This window comes from Chiloscyllium plagiosum, chromosome 37 (assembly GCF_004010195.1).
Source record: "Chiloscyllium plagiosum isolate BGI_BamShark_2017 chromosome 37, ASM401019v2, whole genome shotgun sequence".
Taxonomy (NCBI): domain Eukaryota; kingdom Metazoa; phylum Chordata; class Chondrichthyes; order Orectolobiformes; family Hemiscylliidae; genus Chiloscyllium; species Chiloscyllium plagiosum.
The window spans coordinates 33,145,068-33,164,807 of record NC_057746.1 but is presented as its reverse complement, the minus strand read 5'-3'; the positions used below and the strand labels follow the sequence as shown (position 1 = coordinate 33,164,807).

General features: G+C 47.3%; 1 protein-coding gene across 1 annotated transcript; it reads left to right on the top strand.

The window, feature by feature from the left end:
- The first annotated feature begins 4,983 nt into the window (after positions 1-4,983).
- LOC122541493 (prostaglandin E synthase-like) lies at positions 4,984-9,897 on the top strand. The gene is made up of 3 exons (XM_043678307.1): positions 4,984-5,140; positions 6,826-6,908; positions 8,344-9,897. Exons 1-3 carry the CDS (start codon positions 5,024-5,026, stop codon positions 8,591-8,593), a joined length of 450 nt encoding a protein of 149 aa, XP_043534242.1. The 5' UTR covers positions 4,984-5,023; the 3' UTR covers positions 8,594-9,897.
- Positions 9,898-19,740: the final 9,843 nt, after the last annotated feature.

Genomic DNA, 19,740 nt, shown 5'->3' with positions numbered 1-19,740 from the left:
GAACATCACCCCGGGAGGTGTCCCTCTGAGACCCACACCATTCTGACTTGGAAATATGTTGCTTTTCCTTCATTGTCGCCGGTTTAAAATCCTGGAATTCCCTCCCTAATAATAGCATTGTGGGTTTATCCACGCTACATGGACTGCAGTGGTTCAGGAAGGCAGCTCACCCCCACCCTGTCCAGGAGCAACTAGGGACAGGCTGTGAATGCTTCACACTCGCCATGTGTGATTTATGCATCAAGTTCAATCCTGAGGTGCGACAGCTGCTATAGCAATACCAGTTGTTTCTTTTTGTTTCTCACTTTTACCCCAGAACACACAGGTAGGCAAAGAGACAATCGAGCCTCCTGCATGGCTCACCCTAAGCAGCAGCTCTGGTGGTGGATAGGACAGAGAAGGGGGTGGAAGCTGGGAGTTGGGTAGTGGGTAATGTACTGTGTGTAAGGGGGAGATATGTGTCCAGTGTAATGCAGTCTTTTACAAAGTGATTCATTCAATAAACATGAAAACCAAAGGATCACCATCACAGGGCCCTGCCTGAGGCTGCTGAGGAAAAACTCAGAGAGATAACAATTCTGACTGTGCAGGAATGGAGCGATACATTGATTTTGGCAGTACTGTTGGATTAGGTATTTCCTCCCATTCCAATCCTGCCCAGTCTTGCTCAGGATCTCTGTTTCTCTGAACTGCACACTCAGAGAGGAGCAGTCTCCACTTCAGGCCCAGCCAGACCTTCCTTCATTCATTGACATGATGTGGTCGTGGTCAATGTGCCAATGTTTACTGCTCCTACCTGAGGAGATGGAGTCTCCTTCTCAAACACAACAAGATCCCAAAGGCTAGTTCAAAGACAAAGTCATTACAGTGACTTCAGAGGCACAGACTGTTATAGAGAAACTGGGCCAGACTTGGTATAGACCAGACCAGATCGTGTACAAACTGGGAATAGGCTGGGCCAGATTGGGTACAGACCAGGTACAAACTGGGCCATACTGGGTACAGAAGACCAGAGCAAGTCCACATCAGAAGTGGTCCAGACGGGTTACAGACTGGATACAAACCAGGTATAGATTGGGACATACTGGGTATAGAGTGGGCCAGACGAGGTACGGACCAGACCAGACTGAGTACAGACCAGGTACAGACTGGGCCAGACCAAATACAGATCAGGTACTGACTGGGCCAGATCAAGTACAGACCAGGTACAGACTGGGCCAGACCAGGTAGAAACTGGGCCAGACTGGGTACAGACCAGGTAGAAACTGGGCCAGACTGAGTACAGAACAGGTGCAGACTGGGCCAGACTGGGTACAGACCAGGTACAGACTTGGCCAGACTGAGTACAGACCAGGTACTGACTGGGCCAGACGGGGTACAGACTTGGCCAGACTGGGTACAGACCAGGTACTGACTGGGCCAGACAGGGTACAGACTCGATCAGACTCAGTACAGACCTGGTACAGGCTGGACCAGACTGAGTACAGATCAAGTACAGACTGGGCCAAACTGGGTACAGATCACGTACAGACTGGGCCAGATGAGGTACAGACTGTGCCAGATGGGGTACAGGCTGGGCTAGACTGGGTACACATCACGTACAGACTATGCCAGTTGGGGTATCAATGAGGTACAGACTGGGCCAGACTGGTTACAGATCATGTACTGACTGGGCCAGACTGGGTACAGGCCAGGTACATACTGGGTACAGGTTGGGCCAGACGGGGTACAGATCAGGTACTGAGTGGGCCAGATTGGGTACAGATCACATACTGATTGGGCCAGATGGGGTACAGGCCAGGTGTAGACTGGGTACAGACTGGGCCAGACTGGGTACAGATCAGGTACAGACTGGGCCAGACGGGGTACAGATCATGTACAGACTGGGCCAGAATAGATAAAGAGCAGGTAAAGACTGGATAAAAATAGAACAAAGATTGTGCATAGATAGGGTACAGACGAGGTAAAGATTTGGTTAAGACTGGTTAAGATTTAGCAAAGACTGGGTAAAGATTTGGTAAAGACTAGGGAAAGATTTGGTAAAGACTGGGTAAAGATTTGGTAAAGACGGTGTATAGATTGGGTACAGAGCAGGTAAAAACATTCAAAGAGGAAGCCACAACTGCCTCCCTGGGCGGGGGATTCCACAGATTCACAATGTTGTTGGTGAAGAGGTTCCTCCTCAACTCAGTTCTCAATCTGTTTCTCCTTATTTCGAGGCTATGCCCCCTAGTTCTAGTTTCACCTACCAATGGAAACAACCTCCCTGTTTCTATCTTATCGATTCCCTTCATAACTTTATACATTTCTATAAGATCCCCCTCATTCTTCTAAATTCCAGTGAGTATATTCCCAGTCTACACAGTATTTCCTCACAAGCCAACCTTCTCAATTCCGGAATCAACCCAGGGAACCTCCACTGCACTCCCTCCAGAGCCAGTACATCCTTTCTCAAGAAAGGAGACCAAAACTGCACACAGTACTCCAGGTGTGACCTCACCAGCACCCAAGACAGCTGCAATAGAAAATGAGAGAGAGAGATGAAGGTGATTTGGATAAATGTAGAGGTTATAATTTGGAGCAAACTAAACTGAAGGTAGAAAATATGAAGGGTAACTATGAAAGGGAAACAGTGTGGCAGAGGTAAAGTATGAGGATAGGTACATGGCTTACATGAACGCACTGGAGATGGTGATGTATACCTATGGGTCCTGGGATAATTTACCATCCTTTACCAGGATGCTGCCTGGATTGGTGGGTATGAGCTATAAGGAGAGGCTAGAAAAACACGAGCTGTTTTCTCTGGAGCAGCAGAGGCTGAGGGGAGACTTGGTAGAAATCTGTAAAATTATGAGATGCAAAGATAGGGTCGATGGTCAGAATCTTTTCCCCCAGAATTGAAATGTCCAGTACTTGGGGGCATATATTTCAGGTGAGAAAGGGAAAGTTCAAAGGAGATGTGGGCGGGTATGGTTTTTATACAGAGAGTGGTAGGAGCGTGGAAGGTGCTGCCAGGTTATGGTGATGGAGACAGATACGATAATGGTGTTTAAAGGGCTTTTAGATGAGCACACAAAAATGCGGGGAATTGAGGGATAATGACCATGGCAGGCAGAAGGGATTAGTTTAATTTGTCATCAAGATCTTGGGCTGAAGGGCCTGTTCCTGTGCTGTATATTGTATGGGAGCTTGAGTTCAAATTGCACAGAGGTGTGAGTAGCTACTGGTTAGCACAGTTAGCCGGACAGCTGGCTTACAATGGATAGTGATGCCAGCAATGTCACCTCAATTCCAGCACCAGGTGAAGTGACCATGCGGTACCACCTTCTCAACGTCATGCCCCCCCCACTGAGGTGTGGTGGCCCTTAGGTTAAACCACCACCTGTCCCCTCTTTCTCCAATGTGACTGTCAGTATGAGCTAAATTAAAGTAATGAAAACTGGAATATACTGTAAGTCTCAGTAATCGCGATCATGAAACTGCCACTGATGGCTGTTGAAAAAAAAAACTGGCTCTCTCATGTTCTTTTGGGAAAGAAATCTGCTGTCCTTACCCAATCTGGCTCCAGACCCACAGCAATGTGCGTGACTCTTCACTGCCTGAGGGACCCAACAATTCCTGCTGGAAAATGAGTCAGAGTGCTTCTCGTTTTTGAAGAAGGGTTGCTCCCGAAATGTTGACTTCTCCACGTCCTGATGCTGCCTGGCTTGCTGTGTCCTCCCAGCCTCCAGCTTGCCTACCTCTTCTTTGAAGGAGGAGAAAGTGAGAACTGCAGATGCTGGAGTACCAGAGTTGAAAAATGTGGTGCTGGAAAAACACAGCAGGCCAGGCAGCATCATTCCTGAGCTCATTCCTGAAGAAGGGTTTATGCCCAAAACGTCGATTCTCCTGCTGCTCGGATGCTGCCTGGCCTGCTGTGTTTTTCCAGCACCACGTTTTTTTACCTCTTCTTTGAAGACCGGTCAGATCAGTGTGTCTCGATTACCAGTTCAACTGGTTCTGTTTATTCTTCTGGGAAGTTCAAGGGGAAATTACAGATGGGCAATACATGGTGACCTGGTCTGTGATGTCTGCAGCCATTAAACAACGTTTTAAAAAAAAACCACATGAACGTTGTATAAAGATACGCATTTAGGGAGGAAAAAAATCTTTGAAGGCAGTAATTGTGGCTGAGATATGAAATGCTGTCCAAATAAAACTTGGTAAGTCTTCAAATTAGAAACAAAAACTCTTGTTGGAATGCACTTTGACCTTTTGAAAGATGTTAGCGTTTTTAGAGATTTGTGGAAACTTCAGTCAGACAGAGCTGAGGGAGAAAACCACCGGTTCGTCAATGTACCTTATGTGGAGGGGCTTTGAAAGAGAACTTTGAAATCACTGAAATGGATTGATGAAATTTAATGCAGGAAAGGGTGTGCTTCAGTGGGAAAGAGAGATCTAAACTACTTAATTGGAATTACAAAAGTTCCATGAAAACTGGAAGAAAACATGTGCGAGTTATTCCAATCTGGAAAATGGTAATGTAAAATGAAAATAAAAGGGAGGAGGGGGAATAAATGGGGAAAGAGGGGTAGGTGGGATGAGAGGAATTGATAGATGAAAGATCTAGTATGGGCAAGATGGCCTCTATGGCCTTCTCTGTGCCGGGTCATCCTGTGCTTTATTTTAACCTATGAGTGCTGTACAGCCATTGTATTAGGATAAAAGTTCAGCACTGCTGAGGCAAGGTTACATCATATCACTATGTTATTTGTTGATCCACAAAGAGGATGTCAGAAAATGGGGAAATCCTTTTCGTAAACCAACATTCGAATTCTCGCATGTCCTGACACAATCCATGTAATGAAGAAAAGTAAATCCGGTACAAGTCCCAGCAGGCTGGGCCACAGGAAATGGTTTACTAACCACTTTCTTCATCTCCCCCTTGCCGCGGCATGTCCTGTCACACCCTCTGTTGCTATAAGAAGACGAGCTGCGTCCGGGTGCCTCATAACAAACTGTGGACGAGCAGAAATCAGCCAAGATGATTCTGAACTTGACCAATGAGGTCTTCTGCTCCTTTGTCTTTTATGCCGTCCTCTTGCTCATTAAGATGTTCGCTCTCGCGGTGCTCACAGGACAAGTCAGACTCCGGAAAAAGGTAGGAATTGTTTTGATTGAGTTGCTCAGCCTCCTTTGGCTTAGGGTCATAGAGCCATCCAGCATGGAAACAGACCCTTCAGTCCAACTCATCCACACTGACCAGGTTTCCCAAGCTAAACCTGTCCCATCTGCCTGCATTTGGTCTGTATCCCTCTAAAACTTTCCTATTCATGTACCTGCCCAAATGTCTTTTAAATGTTGCTGCTGAACCTGCTTCCACGATAGAGTCATTGAGTCACAGAGATGCACAGCACAGAAACAGTCCCTTCGGTCCAACACGTCCATGCTGACCATATATCCTAAGTTAATCTAGTCCCATTTGCCAGCACTTGGCCCGTATCCCTCTGGGCCCTTCCTATTCATACATCCATCCAGATTAAACATTGCAATTGTACCAGCTTCCACCACTTCCTCTGGCAGCTCACTCCATACACGCATCACTCTCTCCGTGAAAAAGTTCCCCTTTAGATCCCTTTTAAATCATTTCCCTTTCACCTTAAACCTCTGCCCTCTAGTTTTGGACTCCCCACGCCAGGGAAAAGACCTTGATTATTCACCCTATCCATACCCCTCATGATTTGATAGAACTTCTATAAGGTCACTCCTCAGCTCCGACGCTCCAGGGAAAACTCAACTCTCCCTATAGCTCAAACTCTCCAACCCTGGCAACACTCTTGTAAATCTTTTCTCAGCGTCTCAAGTTTCGCAACATCCTCCCGATAGCAGGGAGACAAGAATTGGACACAGTTCAAGTGAAAGTGTGCAATTGTTTGTGTGTGAATGCTCAGCATGATCGATTCCCTCTCTCCTTTCACTGTGGTTTGCTCAGTGGGGCGATTGAGAGTGCAATGTTGACTGAGAGTTAGCGTACAGTGCTGGAATAGATTTAGAGGCACCACAAGAGACAGCTGTGTAACTGGAGGAGCTGTGCTCTGAGCCGTTCCTCAAGCAGTCTATCTAATTCCCTGTTGGAATAATATTAACAAGTTTATACTTCTCTTGTGCCTGACCCTTTAACTGGAAAGGGAAGTTCTCCTGATGTTTCAGGGCTAATCTGTCACTCAGTGGCAACCATATCCTGCGAATGAAAAGAAAACAACACTGTCAGACTTTCCATGATTTGGAGGTGCCGGTGTTGGACTGGAGTGTACAAAGTTAAAAATCAATTTTTCAATGTATAATTTCAGTTACATCACACTGTAAATTTTTGCTATAAATTCTGTGTGTTAGGATTGAGCCCTCTGCTACCACCTGATGAAGGAGCGTCGCTCCGAAAGCTAGTGTGCTTCCAATTAAACCTGTTGGACTATAACCTGGTTTTAGACTTTACATAATAAAAGAGAGAGGCAGGGGTAGGCATTAGACAGTGAGGAATCCGATTTATCTGTGATGTCGACCAGATTTTTCACTGGGCTGGAGGCTTTCTCTTTATTGCTTACAGTTTGATTGGGCCATGTACCTCCTCTCCTGGATTCACAGGGTCCTGTTAAGTTGGGACTGTACGCTGTTGCCTGTATTAGCCCATCAGGTCCCTCAGCCTGTGCGTTAGGAGCCAGGGTAGACACAGGGAGAGGAATGGCAGGGCAGTGAGAGTGGAAACAAGGGGAGAGTCTCAGCCTCCTCCTAACCTGGGCCGTGACGGAGTTAACACCATGTCTCACCAGACTGTTCATTCTGTCCCAGGCTTTCGCCAATCCAGAAGACGCTCTGAGGCATGGGGACCTGAAGCTGTGCCGAACTGACCCAGACGTGGAGCGCTGTCGGAGGTAAGCATCTCATGCCAGGGAGAGGGCACAGGATCCAGCAATGCCAGCCACCCTGCCAGTTCAGCACTTGTTGTCCTTTAGTCCCAGGGTGTGGCTCTGATAGTAACCAGAGCCCTGTTCAGTGGGACATGAGCTCCCATAGCTCTGTGTCTGCGGGGAACAGGGCCATTGCTCCAGGCAAGGAGTTACGCCACAACCAATAGCACGTCACTGATCGCATTGCTGCTTCATACCAACAAAAGCAGCTTTTCATTGGTTGCAAAAAACTTTGAGCTATCTGGCAGCTGTAATAGCACCAGAGCACTGCAGTTCTGTTTCTGTGCTCAGTCGCACACTGAGGATATCGGACACCCACAGGGCCCTGTCTGTCTCTCCAAAACCATCCAATTTGGCCATTGGGATTGTTCCGGTCTCCCCAGACAAGAGGGAGCTGTCCCTGTTAATTGGGCCAAAGGCCTTGCACAGTCACATAGCCTTTCCACTCGATGAAGTGGTCACTGCCTCCATGATTTGCTGGCAGCTGTCTGAGTGACAAAAGGCTGGTGAAGGATAAAGCACTTCTTCGCTGGCCGTTTGTGACTTGTTGCTCACCTCCCTCAGCATCCCTGAAGATGCTGTAACTTCCTGCTTTCACATCAGTCAATCTCTCACTCTCTCCTGCTCTGGCTCTCTAGATCTCTTCCCCTTTGCCTTGTACTCTCTCTCTTGCTCTCTGTCTCTGTCCCTCTCTCCGTCTTTTGCGTTTTCTCTCTCTCTCTGTCTGTCTCTATCTCTGTCTTGATCTCTCTCTCTCTCTCTCTTGATCTTTCTCTGTCTGTCTCACTCTCTCTCTCTCTCTCTTGACTTGGAGATGCCAGTGTTGGACTGGGGTGTACAAAGTTAAAAATGACACAACACCAGGTTATAGTCCAACAGATTTATTTGGAAGCACTAGCTTTTGTGAAAGAGCAGCGTTGTGAAAGCTAGTGCTTCCAAATAAACCTATTGGACTATAACCTGGTGTTGTGTGACATTCATCCTTGGTCTTTCCTTTCACCAAGACCTTATCCCACCATCTGGATATTACATGTATTAGTCACACATGGAAACAAAGAAAACAGGAGCAGGAGTAGGCCATTCGGCCCTTCAAGCCTGCTGTGTCATTCATTGTAGCGCCATCATCCAGCTCAGTCCCCTGCTTCCACTTTTCCTCCATATCCTTTGATCCCTTTAGCTCCAAGTGCTGGATCCAACTCCTTCTTGAAACTGTGCAATGTTTTGGTCTCGCCTGCTTCCTGTGGGAATGAATTCCACAGGCTTACCCCTCCCTGGGCCCGAATAACCACAGAGCACAGCTCCAGCAGGCAGCCCCCAGGAGTTGGTGGTGGGGGGGGGGGGCAGTGGTGAAGTGTCTCACCTTCCACTAAAGCTGTTGTTTCTGATTGAATCATCGCAGGGCTCACCGCAACGACATGGAGTGCATCTACCCCTTCCTCTTCCTGGGCGTGCTGTACTGCTTCCTGGATCCCAGCCCATCCATTGCAAGGATCCACTTCAGGATCTTCTTCCTGGCCAGACTGCTTCACACCGTGGCCTATCTGTTCGCTCTGAAGGCCCCGACTCGATCCCTGGCCTACACCCTGGGGCAGATCCCATGTTTCTCCATGGCCCTCAAGATTCTCATCAACGTCGCCTCCTACTGGTGAAAGAAGGATGAACTGCTCATTGGTTGAGGGGTGGAAGCGAGTCCAATTCCACTTGGTCTTTACAGGATTCCCTTTAACAGCATCTCCGGAAGTGAAGGCTTGATGAAGTGATCAGTCAGAGATCAAGCCCATTCAGTTTCTGGTCCTGAGCGAAAGAACACAGAGTGACTTGAGCTGACCAGACTCATGTATCCTGTCAGCAGTGACTTGTTTTTCTAGAAGATTCTGTTTTATTCTAAATGCGAATAATTAGACATTCAGAAATAATGGCTGTCTTTCTCGTGGTGCCATTATGGTGCGAGGTTTCATTTCAGAAATATCTGAAGGTCAATTCCCTCACCCATGCTCAATTCAATCATTTCTAAAGGTGCAGAAAAGGTGGGTGGAGATGTAGTACAATTCGACTCAGTGCCCTTATGTGCGTGAGAGACCGTATCTGTGTGAGAGACTGTGTGTTTGTGTCTGTGCGCGTGAATGTGTGTGTCTGTGTATGTGTGAGAGTCTGTGTATACGTATCTCTGTGTGTGAGGGTCTGTGTAAGAGAGTGTGTATTAGATTCAGTGTGATGGTGAGGCCTAGCCAGGTCTCCATAGTTTTGTTCATTATTGAAGGAATTCTCTAGACACAGTGGGCAGTGTCCCAGGCCCTAAGCCTGAGTCTGGTTTGATCCCACCTCAGCATTCGATGACTGAGGAAGGTGTGTCCACAATGCCAAACTGATTGAAGGTCAACCTGTGAATCCTTCCAGCAGGCACTAATGGCAGGCAACAAGAGCAGGAAAGATAACTCTGAGGAATTCCAAAGGTGATCCTCTCTCCAGTCTGGGAGGGGTGGAGGAGGGGAGAGCTTTTAACAACATTCCAAGCGGGAACCCTGTGGAATGGGTTGGAGCTCCCATCCAACAATGTTAGTTTCTGCTGAATTAGCCACCACTTCCAATCAGATGTAGTGTCAAACCCACACCAACTCCAATCCTCTTAGTCATGTCAGCTTAAAATAAACCCCCTGTCCCATCATTGGCATCTGGGCAGGTTCAGATTGGACGTATAAGTGAACACCTGATCCAGTTCAATCCACCCCTCACTGAAATTACTGAAAATTAAATGATAGTAAGTTAATGGAAGTTATTTGCAATATCTGTCAGTCATTTCAATGCACAAAGTTGTTGTGTCTTATTTGTGCCTAGTTTGAGTTTTATTTATTTATTAATGCTAATTTCTAATTTAATAGTGTATTATTAAATGTGTAAGTTGGAATCATGAATTGTCTCTATGATTATGAATAAATTATACAGTGTGAAATCATTCTCTCTCTCTCCTGGTGGTGACAGTGGAAGGGATATGGAAGATTTTTAATTGTTCATTCATGGAATGTGTGAGTCACATCCCTAATTGCCCTTGGGAGCTGTTAAGAGGCAGGAGCATTGTTGTAGGCTGGAGTCACACATAGGCCAGACCAGGGCATGAAAGTGGAGTTGAGGCTGAGGTGAGATCAGCCATGATCGTGTTAGAAGGCAGAGCAGGTTCAAGGGGCTGAATGGCCTACTGCTGCTCCTGGTTATCATGTTGAAGGGAAGTTATGAAGTACCTCTGTTATTAACTCTGTAGCTATTATTATCAGAATGACGGAAGGACAGAAAAATCCAGCCAATCCAAAAAGGTCCATAGCACAAATAAATCAATTAGGAACGGGGAAAGGCAGTTCTGGTCACCATATTAAGCAAAAAGGACTAACGAGGGGCAGAGAAAACTACAAGGACAGTTACTACTGTATGAACGTCCAGCTCCCAGTATAGGTTGGTTAGCTCAGTGGGCTGGACAGCTGGTTTGTGATGTAGAGAGTTCAGTTCCTGCACCAACTGAGGTTACAATGAACCTTCTTAAGCTCGCTCTCACCCGAGAGGCGGTGACTGTCAGATTAAACCATGGCCAGGAATATGAAAGTAGCCCTATGCCCTTCTGGAACAATGCACCTTTATATAGAGTCATAAAGACGTACAGCACAGAAACAGGCCCTTGGAATTAACATGTCTATTCCGACCAGACATCCTAAATTAATCTAGTCCACTTGCTAGCACTTAGTCCATATGCCTCGAAAGTACGACCCAAAGCCCTGAAAGGCATTGCCTCATGCATGACGTGATATGTGACATTACAGCAAAAAGCAACTTCCCCTCAGCAGACACACTCCATTATGTCATCAGTTAGCACAGAGACAAAATCTCTGTCAGTCTGAGCTCTTTCAGAACTGTTGATGTTACTGAGGAACTACGCCATGACCTGAGGATAAGGATGGGGATTAGCATAACCACTGGTATGGCCTGGTCAACTTGAATGGCCTGGTTGGGCCAAATGGCCTGGTTGGGCCGAGTGGCCTGGTTGGGTCGAATGGTCTGGTTGGGCCGAGTGGCCTGGTTGGGTCTAATGCCCTGGTTGGGCCAAGTGGCCTGGTTGGGTCTAATGGCCTGGTTGGGCCGAGTGGCCTGATTGGGTTGAATGGTCTAGTTGGGCTGAGTAGTCTGGTTGGGCTGAATCGCCTGGTTGGGCTGAATCGCCTGGTTGGGCCGAATGGCCTAGTTGGGCTGAATCACCTGATTGGGCCGAATGGCTTGCCCCTGTGGTGTGAATGCTCCAGAGTCTTCACAGCAACCACGCTCCAGGGAAGTGCTTCACACTGTGAGGTCGTGAAAGGTGCTATAGGAATGTTGATTCTTTTAATCACAGACCAACTGAAACTATCCATTCAGCTGTGACAGAGTCAAAAGCAGATTTTGTTTCTTTCTGGTTACACTCACCAATCTCACCAACACTGAATGGTTAACAGCTCCAACTAATCCTTGTGCAAACCCCTTCTCCAGCAAACACCTATATCATCAAAGTTTGTGCGAAAATTTGTAGCTCGGGTGCTCGTTGTTGTGGTTCTGTTCGCCGAGCTGGGAATTTGTGTTGCAGACGTTTCGTCCCCTGCCTCATCAGGACAAAGGACCCAATACCCAGCATGAGCAAAACCAACGTAGTGTACAAAATCCCATGCAAGGACTGCACAAAACACTACATAGGACAAGCAGGAAGACAGCTAACAATCCTCATCCATGAACACCAACGACATGACACGACACGACCAGCTATCCTTAGTAGCCACACACGCAGATGATGAGAAACATGAGTTTGACTGGGACTACACTACTATTATAGGACAAACCAAACAGAGAACAACCAGGGAATTCCTAGAAGCATGGCACTCATCCATAGATTCAATCAATAAGCACATCGACCTGGACCCAATATACCGACCACTGCAGCGGACAGCTGGAACTGACAACCGGAAGCGGCAGAGACAGGCCTCTATAAATGCCGGAGGAAACACCACAGAAGCGCTTCACAGGAGGCTCCCAAGCTCTGAGGATGTCACCTAGACAGGGGACGAAATGTTTGCAACAAAAACTTCCAGCTCGGCGAGCAGAACCACAGCAACGAGCACCCGAGCTACAAATCTTCTCACAGACTTCATAAACCTGCATCTGATTTCTGCTCACTCTTCCTCTCTCCAAGGGGAACACTTCTCATCTTCTTCAATCCATCCATACTGCTGAAGTTTCTCATCCCTGGAATCCTTCTTATAAATTGCTTCTGCACCTTCTCTCCAATGTGTCTACATCAGGCCCAGCTGCTGATCACTGTGTTTATACTGTGAAAATTTCTCCTGATTTTGAACACCCAGATCAAATCTACTCTTAACCTCCTCTGCTCCGAGGAACACTGTGGATGCTATGTGACCTGACTCCCTTCATCTCCTGTATCATTTTCTCGATTAAATCTAGCTCAGCTAATCTCATGAAAAATAAAAAGAAACTGATGAATAAGTGTAGGAGAAAGTTCCCAGATGTTTATCCCTGAAATCTTTAGCAGCTGATCAGCATGTTGGTGATGTTGGTGAGGAGGTGTGTGTTGGATCTGGAGAGACATCTCCTTGCCTCTCCCCAAAATAGTGGTTCATTTATACCCAGCTGAGAGGGGAGAGGGGGTCATGGCATAGGACACAGCTGTGCAGTACCCTCTCAGGAGGATCAGCCTGGAACTGACGCTGCAGTCTCGGGACTGGAACTGGAAATTTCTGCTGCAGAGGGATATCAGAAAACCAGACACAATGGGCTGAAAGGCCTCCTTTCACACTTGAACAGTTCTGCAAACAGTGCCATCAATTCGGGGAGGAAAAATAATCATTCACACCAATGGCAACAGTTTGAGGGGGAGACAGCAAAAAGGTTTTCTCACACAGAGCTGCCCATGTCAGAAGCATTCCTTTGGAAACAGAGATGGAATCTGCTTCCTTAAATAATTTAAAGAAAGTCTCTTTATTGTGCAGCACAGGAAGGTAAGTGGAAGAGAATATTACAACCACCAGCTGAGCTCATTGATGCTAGCTTATAGTGACACATATTGGTAAACCTATTCTCTGAAAACATGAAGGGACATATCAAACTGCACAGGATCCCGAGGATTACCCGGGGGCTACAGGAGTCTACAGTTGCTTTTCACTTTTGCCTTGGCCAATCAGAAACGAGTTGCCAACCAATCCGATCTCCTGCTTTGTAAATTGTTGTAAAATCTGGCATTCTGTCCTCATGAGTGCGAAATGAATGCTTCAATAACGTGCCTCTACTGTCAACAAGGAGCCGATCAGAGCAAGTCCCTGAGGCTGAGGAACCCTCAGGAAAGAACAGTGTTGGGCTAAGTCCTTCCGAACAGCAGGCAGTGGCATGACGGGCTGAACGGCCTGCCTTTGCCACTCTGTTTGCTGGTCCTGCAGTACCTCGTTAGACTGAAACTCACCTGTTCCTGCAGGTTTTAGGGCGAGGCACATACATTTACTGTCTTCCATCGGTTGGTACTTCCCAATTAGGAATGTTCCAGGATTCCCTCTCCCCCCAGAGCATGGAGTGAACCGAGGTTATCATAGCACCAGGGGGAAGGGGTGGGGGATAACACACAGGCAATACACTGCAGCTAACGAGTTTCTTTGCACAGTGCTTCTCCATGCCTGGTTTGTTTGGGTTTTGGTTTTCAGGTTGACTTGTTCAGCCTGAGGTTGTTATGGAAACTGTAGCAATATTTCCACCTTGCTGCTGCCTGGGGGCAGAGGATGTAAACCGTGAGGAATAACGAGAGGGTAGGGTTCAGGGGTGTGGGAGCACCACTCCCATCTTACTCAGGCTGGGCGGGGAGGGGACGGGGCTTTCGGCTTACAGCTGCACCGTCCAACAAGAGAAAGGAAACATGGTTTAATCTCAGCCAGAAGGGCTGATTAGCTCAGCCATTTAGATGGTGGACAGCGGTGCGTTCAATTCCTGCCTCTGGCTGAGGGTGGAGTTGGCACTGGCCTTCCAATGCCCTGCCCCTGAGTGGGGGCACAGCCCAGGGCAAGTGCTAAGGGTTAAAGATCAGCAGGCAGTTACTGGTTTAGACAGAGGATCAAATGAGGTAAGGGAGCAATCTGGATAGGTTTGGCATCATAGAATCCTTACATTGTGGAGGCAGACCATTCGTCAAATCGAGCCCAGACTAACCCTCCGAAAAGCATCCCACCCAGACCCACACCCCTATCCTATCCCTGTGACCCTGCATTTCCCATGGCCAATCCACCCCAATTTACACAGTTTTTGGACTGTGGCACACCCAGAGGGAACCCATGCAGACACAGGGAGAACGTACAAAGACTGTCACCGGAATTGAACCAGGTCCCTGGCATTGTGAGGCAGCAGTGCTAACCACTGAGCCACCGTGCCACCCAACTGAAAAGTCTCAAAGGCCCAAGTGAGACTCAAAGCCATGGCCGCTGGTCTACAAGACCAGTGCTCTAAGCACTGAGTTCTGAAACCTCAGGTGACAACTTACCTTCATTGTGAGGGAGGGGGATACCAGCTTGGGTTGTTAGTAGTGTTTGAAAATTGAGCAGATTCTCATGACAACTTTAAACATTCATGTTCTCGCAGGGATGACTGTGATGCCCCTCCAGTTCAATATCCATTCACTCCCTCTGCATTTGCACTCCTCTGACCTGGATGAGTCAGTTCTAACCAATACCCCATCCAGCTGGACCCAGGGCTGAGCTGCCTGTTTATTGGGTGTCCCATTCCCTCAGCTTCAATATTCGCTCCCCCCTGCACTGCCAGCAGACAGTAACAGCAGTGGGTACACAATGCACTGCTGCAATAGCTTTCAAACCAATGCCCTTGATCGCCAAAAAGGGGCAAAGGGAGCAGGTAAACTTTCTCACCATCAGATCTGAGAGTATCTTTTTCATTCATTCCTGGACAGGACTCATTCTGGAGAGGGCAGTTCAGAATCAACCACATTGCTGTGGGTCTGGAGTCACATTTGAGCCAGACCAGGGAAGGACAGATCTCCTTCCTTAAAGGGTATGAGTGAGCCCGATGGGATTTTACGACAAATGACAGTTATCAGTTTTTGTTTCTGTGTTGAAGTCACATTTCTCCATCTGCTTTGGTCGGATTTGAACTCATGACCCTGGAACATTCAGCTGGTTCTCTGGTCTATGAGTGCAGTGACAATGTAACTGCACCACCGCCGCCCTGGTGTATTGAGCAAGGTTGATAAAGTATCATCATTAGATGGAATGTATTTGGATTTTCCAAAAGAAGTTTGATTAGGTGCCACATTATGAAGCAAACAAAGCGTTAGGGATAATGTATCACCACGGATAGAGAATTGGCAGATGAACACGAAGCAGAGTTAGGATAAGTAGGTCTTTTTCTGGTTGGCAAATTGGACCAGGTGGAGCGCCATTTGCAATTGGCTGGAGTACCAGGAATCTGCAAAGTACAGTGATCGGATCTCATAGAAAATGAGTTCCCTGACTGGGGCTCTTAATGTGGTCCAATCAAAGAGTCCTGTTTGATAGATCCTGCCCCTCTTCCGCGGTTACGTTATAGCCTGCGTGTCTCTGGAAAAGGAGCACGTAGTGTCCACCAACACCCTGGAGTTGTTCAGGGAGAGGTGGGTACCACAGGGAATGGAGTGTATTATTTCTCCCTCCAACTCTATTTTGATTTAACCCCTGCCCTCCCCTTCACTGTTTGATCACACAGCATTGCCCTTTGATGTGAAGGGCACTGCTTGTCACTGGCCACTCAGGTGTTTCCTTTCTTCCTGGTGGTGGAAACTGAATAAAGATTCATGCACCTTGCGTCTTTCACTGTGTCTCACACCTGCACACACAACGTGGGTGAAAAGAAAAAACTATAAACTCTACTGCTTGAACCTGCACACACACAACATGGGTGCTGGGGAAAAATAAGCACTACCGCTGTCAGACGGTAATGTGGGGGAAAGAGGAAATTAAAGGGAAAAAAAGAGAAAGGTAAGAAACAAGAGTCTGGCACTTTGAGAGCTGGCTCTGAAGACACTATACGCAAAGAAATTTAATTAAATTTATTGTCACATGTACTGAGGCACAGTGAAAAGCTTTGGCTTGTGAGCAACACTTTTCACTGTGCCTTGGTACACGTGACAATAAATTCAATTCAATTCAGTTCAATTCCTTTGCTTTAGTATTGCCTCTGTATGAATAACAGGGGACTTGCTGATGGGATACCAGCCTCTCCGTAGCTATTTCAGAAAGGTTCAGTAGAAGGTCAAAAGGTTATCAACTGCAGTATAAAATGGAAAATGTGAGGTGGCTCACATTGGACTGAAGAAAAGAACACTGGGGAGAGAGTAAGGGAGAGAGAGAGGGGGGTAGAGACTGTCCAATGCTGCAGTACAATGGGATCTGGGAGTCAGTGGACATGAAACACATTATTTCCATGTCCATCAGTGACTAGAAAGGCAAATGGAAGGTCAGCTTTTATTGCAGGAGAATGCAACATTGAAACTGGGACAAGGGTTCTTGTGGTGCAGATGTAGTATCCCAATGTTTGAGCCTGGGAGAACTGGATGGGTTCAAGTCCCACCTGCTCCAGCAGTGAGTCATAACAGGGAAATATAGGAAAATGCTGAGGAAATTGGGACATTTGATCACAACTGGACTAGGCATTGGTGAGCATGAACCTGGAGCACAATCACTTGTTGGGGGAAATCACCAACTCAGCAACAGTTTATAAACAAAGGATCTCCCATTTAAGACAGAGGTGAAGGGGAATCTCCTCTCAGAGGGTCTTTGAGGTGGAGTGGTGGACCAGGGCCACTGAATTTGTTTAAGGCTGGCTGACAGGCTCTGAAGAGTAGGGGTGTCAGGGTTTAACAGGATGAGGCAGCAGAGTTAAGGCCAAAGTTGAATCAGTTATGATAACATTGAGTGGCAATGTTATAGTCCTCCTATTTTTTTATGTTTTTATTTGCTTATATGTTCTCCTCCATCATGACTTGGAAATACATCACCGTTCCTTCACTCCCACTGGGTCAAAAGTCACTCCCTAAGGGCATTGTGAGTCTACCTACAGCACAAGGATGTTGCCAGGATTGGAGGGTTTGAGCTATAGGGAGAGGCTGAATAGGCTAGGGCTGTTTTCCCAGGAGTGTCGGAGGTTGAGGGTGACCTTATAGGGGTTTATAAAATCATGAGGGGCACAGATAGAGTAAATAGACAAGGTCTTTTCCCTGGGGTGGGGGAGTCCAGAACTAGAGGGCATAGGTTTCGGGTGAGAAGGGAAAAATGTAAAAGGGACATAAGGGACTTTTTGAGAAACTTTTTCACGCAGAGGGTGGTGCGTGTATGGAATGAGCTGCCAGAGGAAGTGGTGGAGGCTGGTGCAGTTGCAGTATTTAAAAGGCACCTGGATGGATATATGAATAGGAAGAGTTTAGAGGGATATGGGCCAAAAGCTGGCAAGTGGGACTAGATTAATTTAGGACACTATTCGGTCTGGACGAGTGGACCGAAGGGTCTGTTTTTATTCTGTATATGTCTATGACTCTATGATATGGACTGCAGTGATTCAGGAAGGCAGCTCGCACCCACCTTCTCAAGGGGCACAGTAAACACTGCGCCCAACCAGTGACATCCACATCCCATAAATAGACTTAGAAGAAATAAGATGAAATATTCCTTGCTCCAAACTGAATTTATAACCAAGTGAAGGAGTGAGTGACAGTGTTACCAAGGTGACAGTCCTCATGGGATCTATACAGAAGCTCATGGGAAAGGAGCTAATCCATTGAAACGGTTTCTATGGGAATGTTGAATGAGCTTGTTGAAATGAGTAAGATGCTTGTGAATGGAAAGCAAATTGTTTGGATCTCACCCATGACTCGAAGCAGAGGATTCAGTTTTCACTGTGGCTCCCTCACTGCCTCTGTTTCTCTGTGCCTTCCTAGGGCATGGCACCCAGGGGTGTCGATTGATTAAGGATTTCTCACCCAGGGGGAGGGAGGTGGTCTCACAGGCTCAGACCGTTCAACGGTGTGTGTGTGTGTGTGTATACACCTACACACAGACAGGCACCACACAGATATATACACACACATATACACCAACACCCTCCCCCCACACACACACACACACCCACACCAGTAGACCCTGGGTCCTTGATTTAGTTGTAGAGAGCAGGTGTCGCTCTACTGACCTGTCACACTCAGTGGGATGATGTGAAACTGTTGCGACATGGTGCTGCTCTAGCCCACTATCTGCTTTTACCTTCCCGATATGTGACTACACTACAACATAATGCAGGAACGGTTCCCTCTGGGTTGTAGCAGTGAAACGGGGCAAGTGTCAATTTGTTTACCATCTGATTCTCAACCCAACTAACTTTGAGAGAATTAAAGATCACGTGGGATTTATAACCTGCCTGTTTAGCATAAAAAAACCCCAAGGCAAATTTTATCCCAAATATTTCTGAACGTGTCCCAACCAGATTTCTCGCAAAAGAGGGAATGCACTGACCGACAGTGTGTTCTGGCAATGACCCAAACTCACCCAAACACCACATTCAGCAACAAAGCCCCTGAGCCAACACCACCTCATGAAGCTTACCAACACAGTCCCATTGTAGCGAGGAATGGGGGAGAGTTTACCAACACAGTCCCATTGTAGCTAGGAATGGGGGAGAGGTTACCAACACGGTCCCATTGTAGCTAGGAATAGGGGAGAGTTTACCAACACAGTCCCATTGTAGGTAGGAATGGGGGAGAGTTTACCAACACAGTCCCTTGTAGCTAGGAATAGGGGAGAGGGTTTACCAACACAGTCCCATTGTAGCTAGGAATGGGAGAGAGTTTACCAACACAGTCCCTTGTAGCTAGGAACGGGAGAGGGTTTACCAACACAGTCCCATTGTAGCTAGGAATGGGAGAGTGTTTACCAACACAGTCCCTTGTAGCTAGGAATGGGAGAGGGTTTACCAACACAGTCCTATTGTAGCTAGGAATGGGAGAGAGTTTACCAACACAGTCCCTTGTAGCTAGGAATGGGAGAGGGTTTACCAACACAGTCCCATTGCAGCTATGAATGGGGGAGAGTTTACCAACACAGTCCCATTGTAGCTAGGAATGGGAGAGAGTTTACCAACACAGTCCCTTGTAGCTAGCAATGGGAGAGGGTTTACCAACACAGTCCCATTGTAGGTAGGAATGGGAGAGAGTTTACCAACACAGTCCCATTGTAGGTAGGAATGGGGGAGAGTTTACCAACACAGTGCCTTGTAGGTAGGAATGGGGGAGAGTTTACAAACACAGTCCCATTGTAGCTAGGAATGGGAGAGGGTTTACCAACACAGTCCCTTGTAGGTAGGAATGGGGGAGAGTTTACCAACACAGTCCCATTGTAGGTAGGAATGGAGGAGGGTTTATCAATGCAGAGCCATTAGATTAGATTAGATTAGATTACAATACAGTATGGAAACAGGCCCTTCGGCCCAACAAGTCCACACCGACCCGCCGAAGTGCAACCCACCCATACCCCTACATTTACCCCTATACCTAACACTAGGGGCAATTTAGCATGGCCAATTCACCTGACCTGCACATCTTTGGACTGAGGGAGGAAACCGGAGCACCCGGAGGAAACCCACGCAGACACGGGGAGAACGTGCAAACTCCACACAGTCAGTCGCCTGAGTCGGGAATTGAACCCGGGTCTCTGGCGCTGCGAGGCAGCAGTGCTAACCACTGTGCCACCGTGCCGCCCAC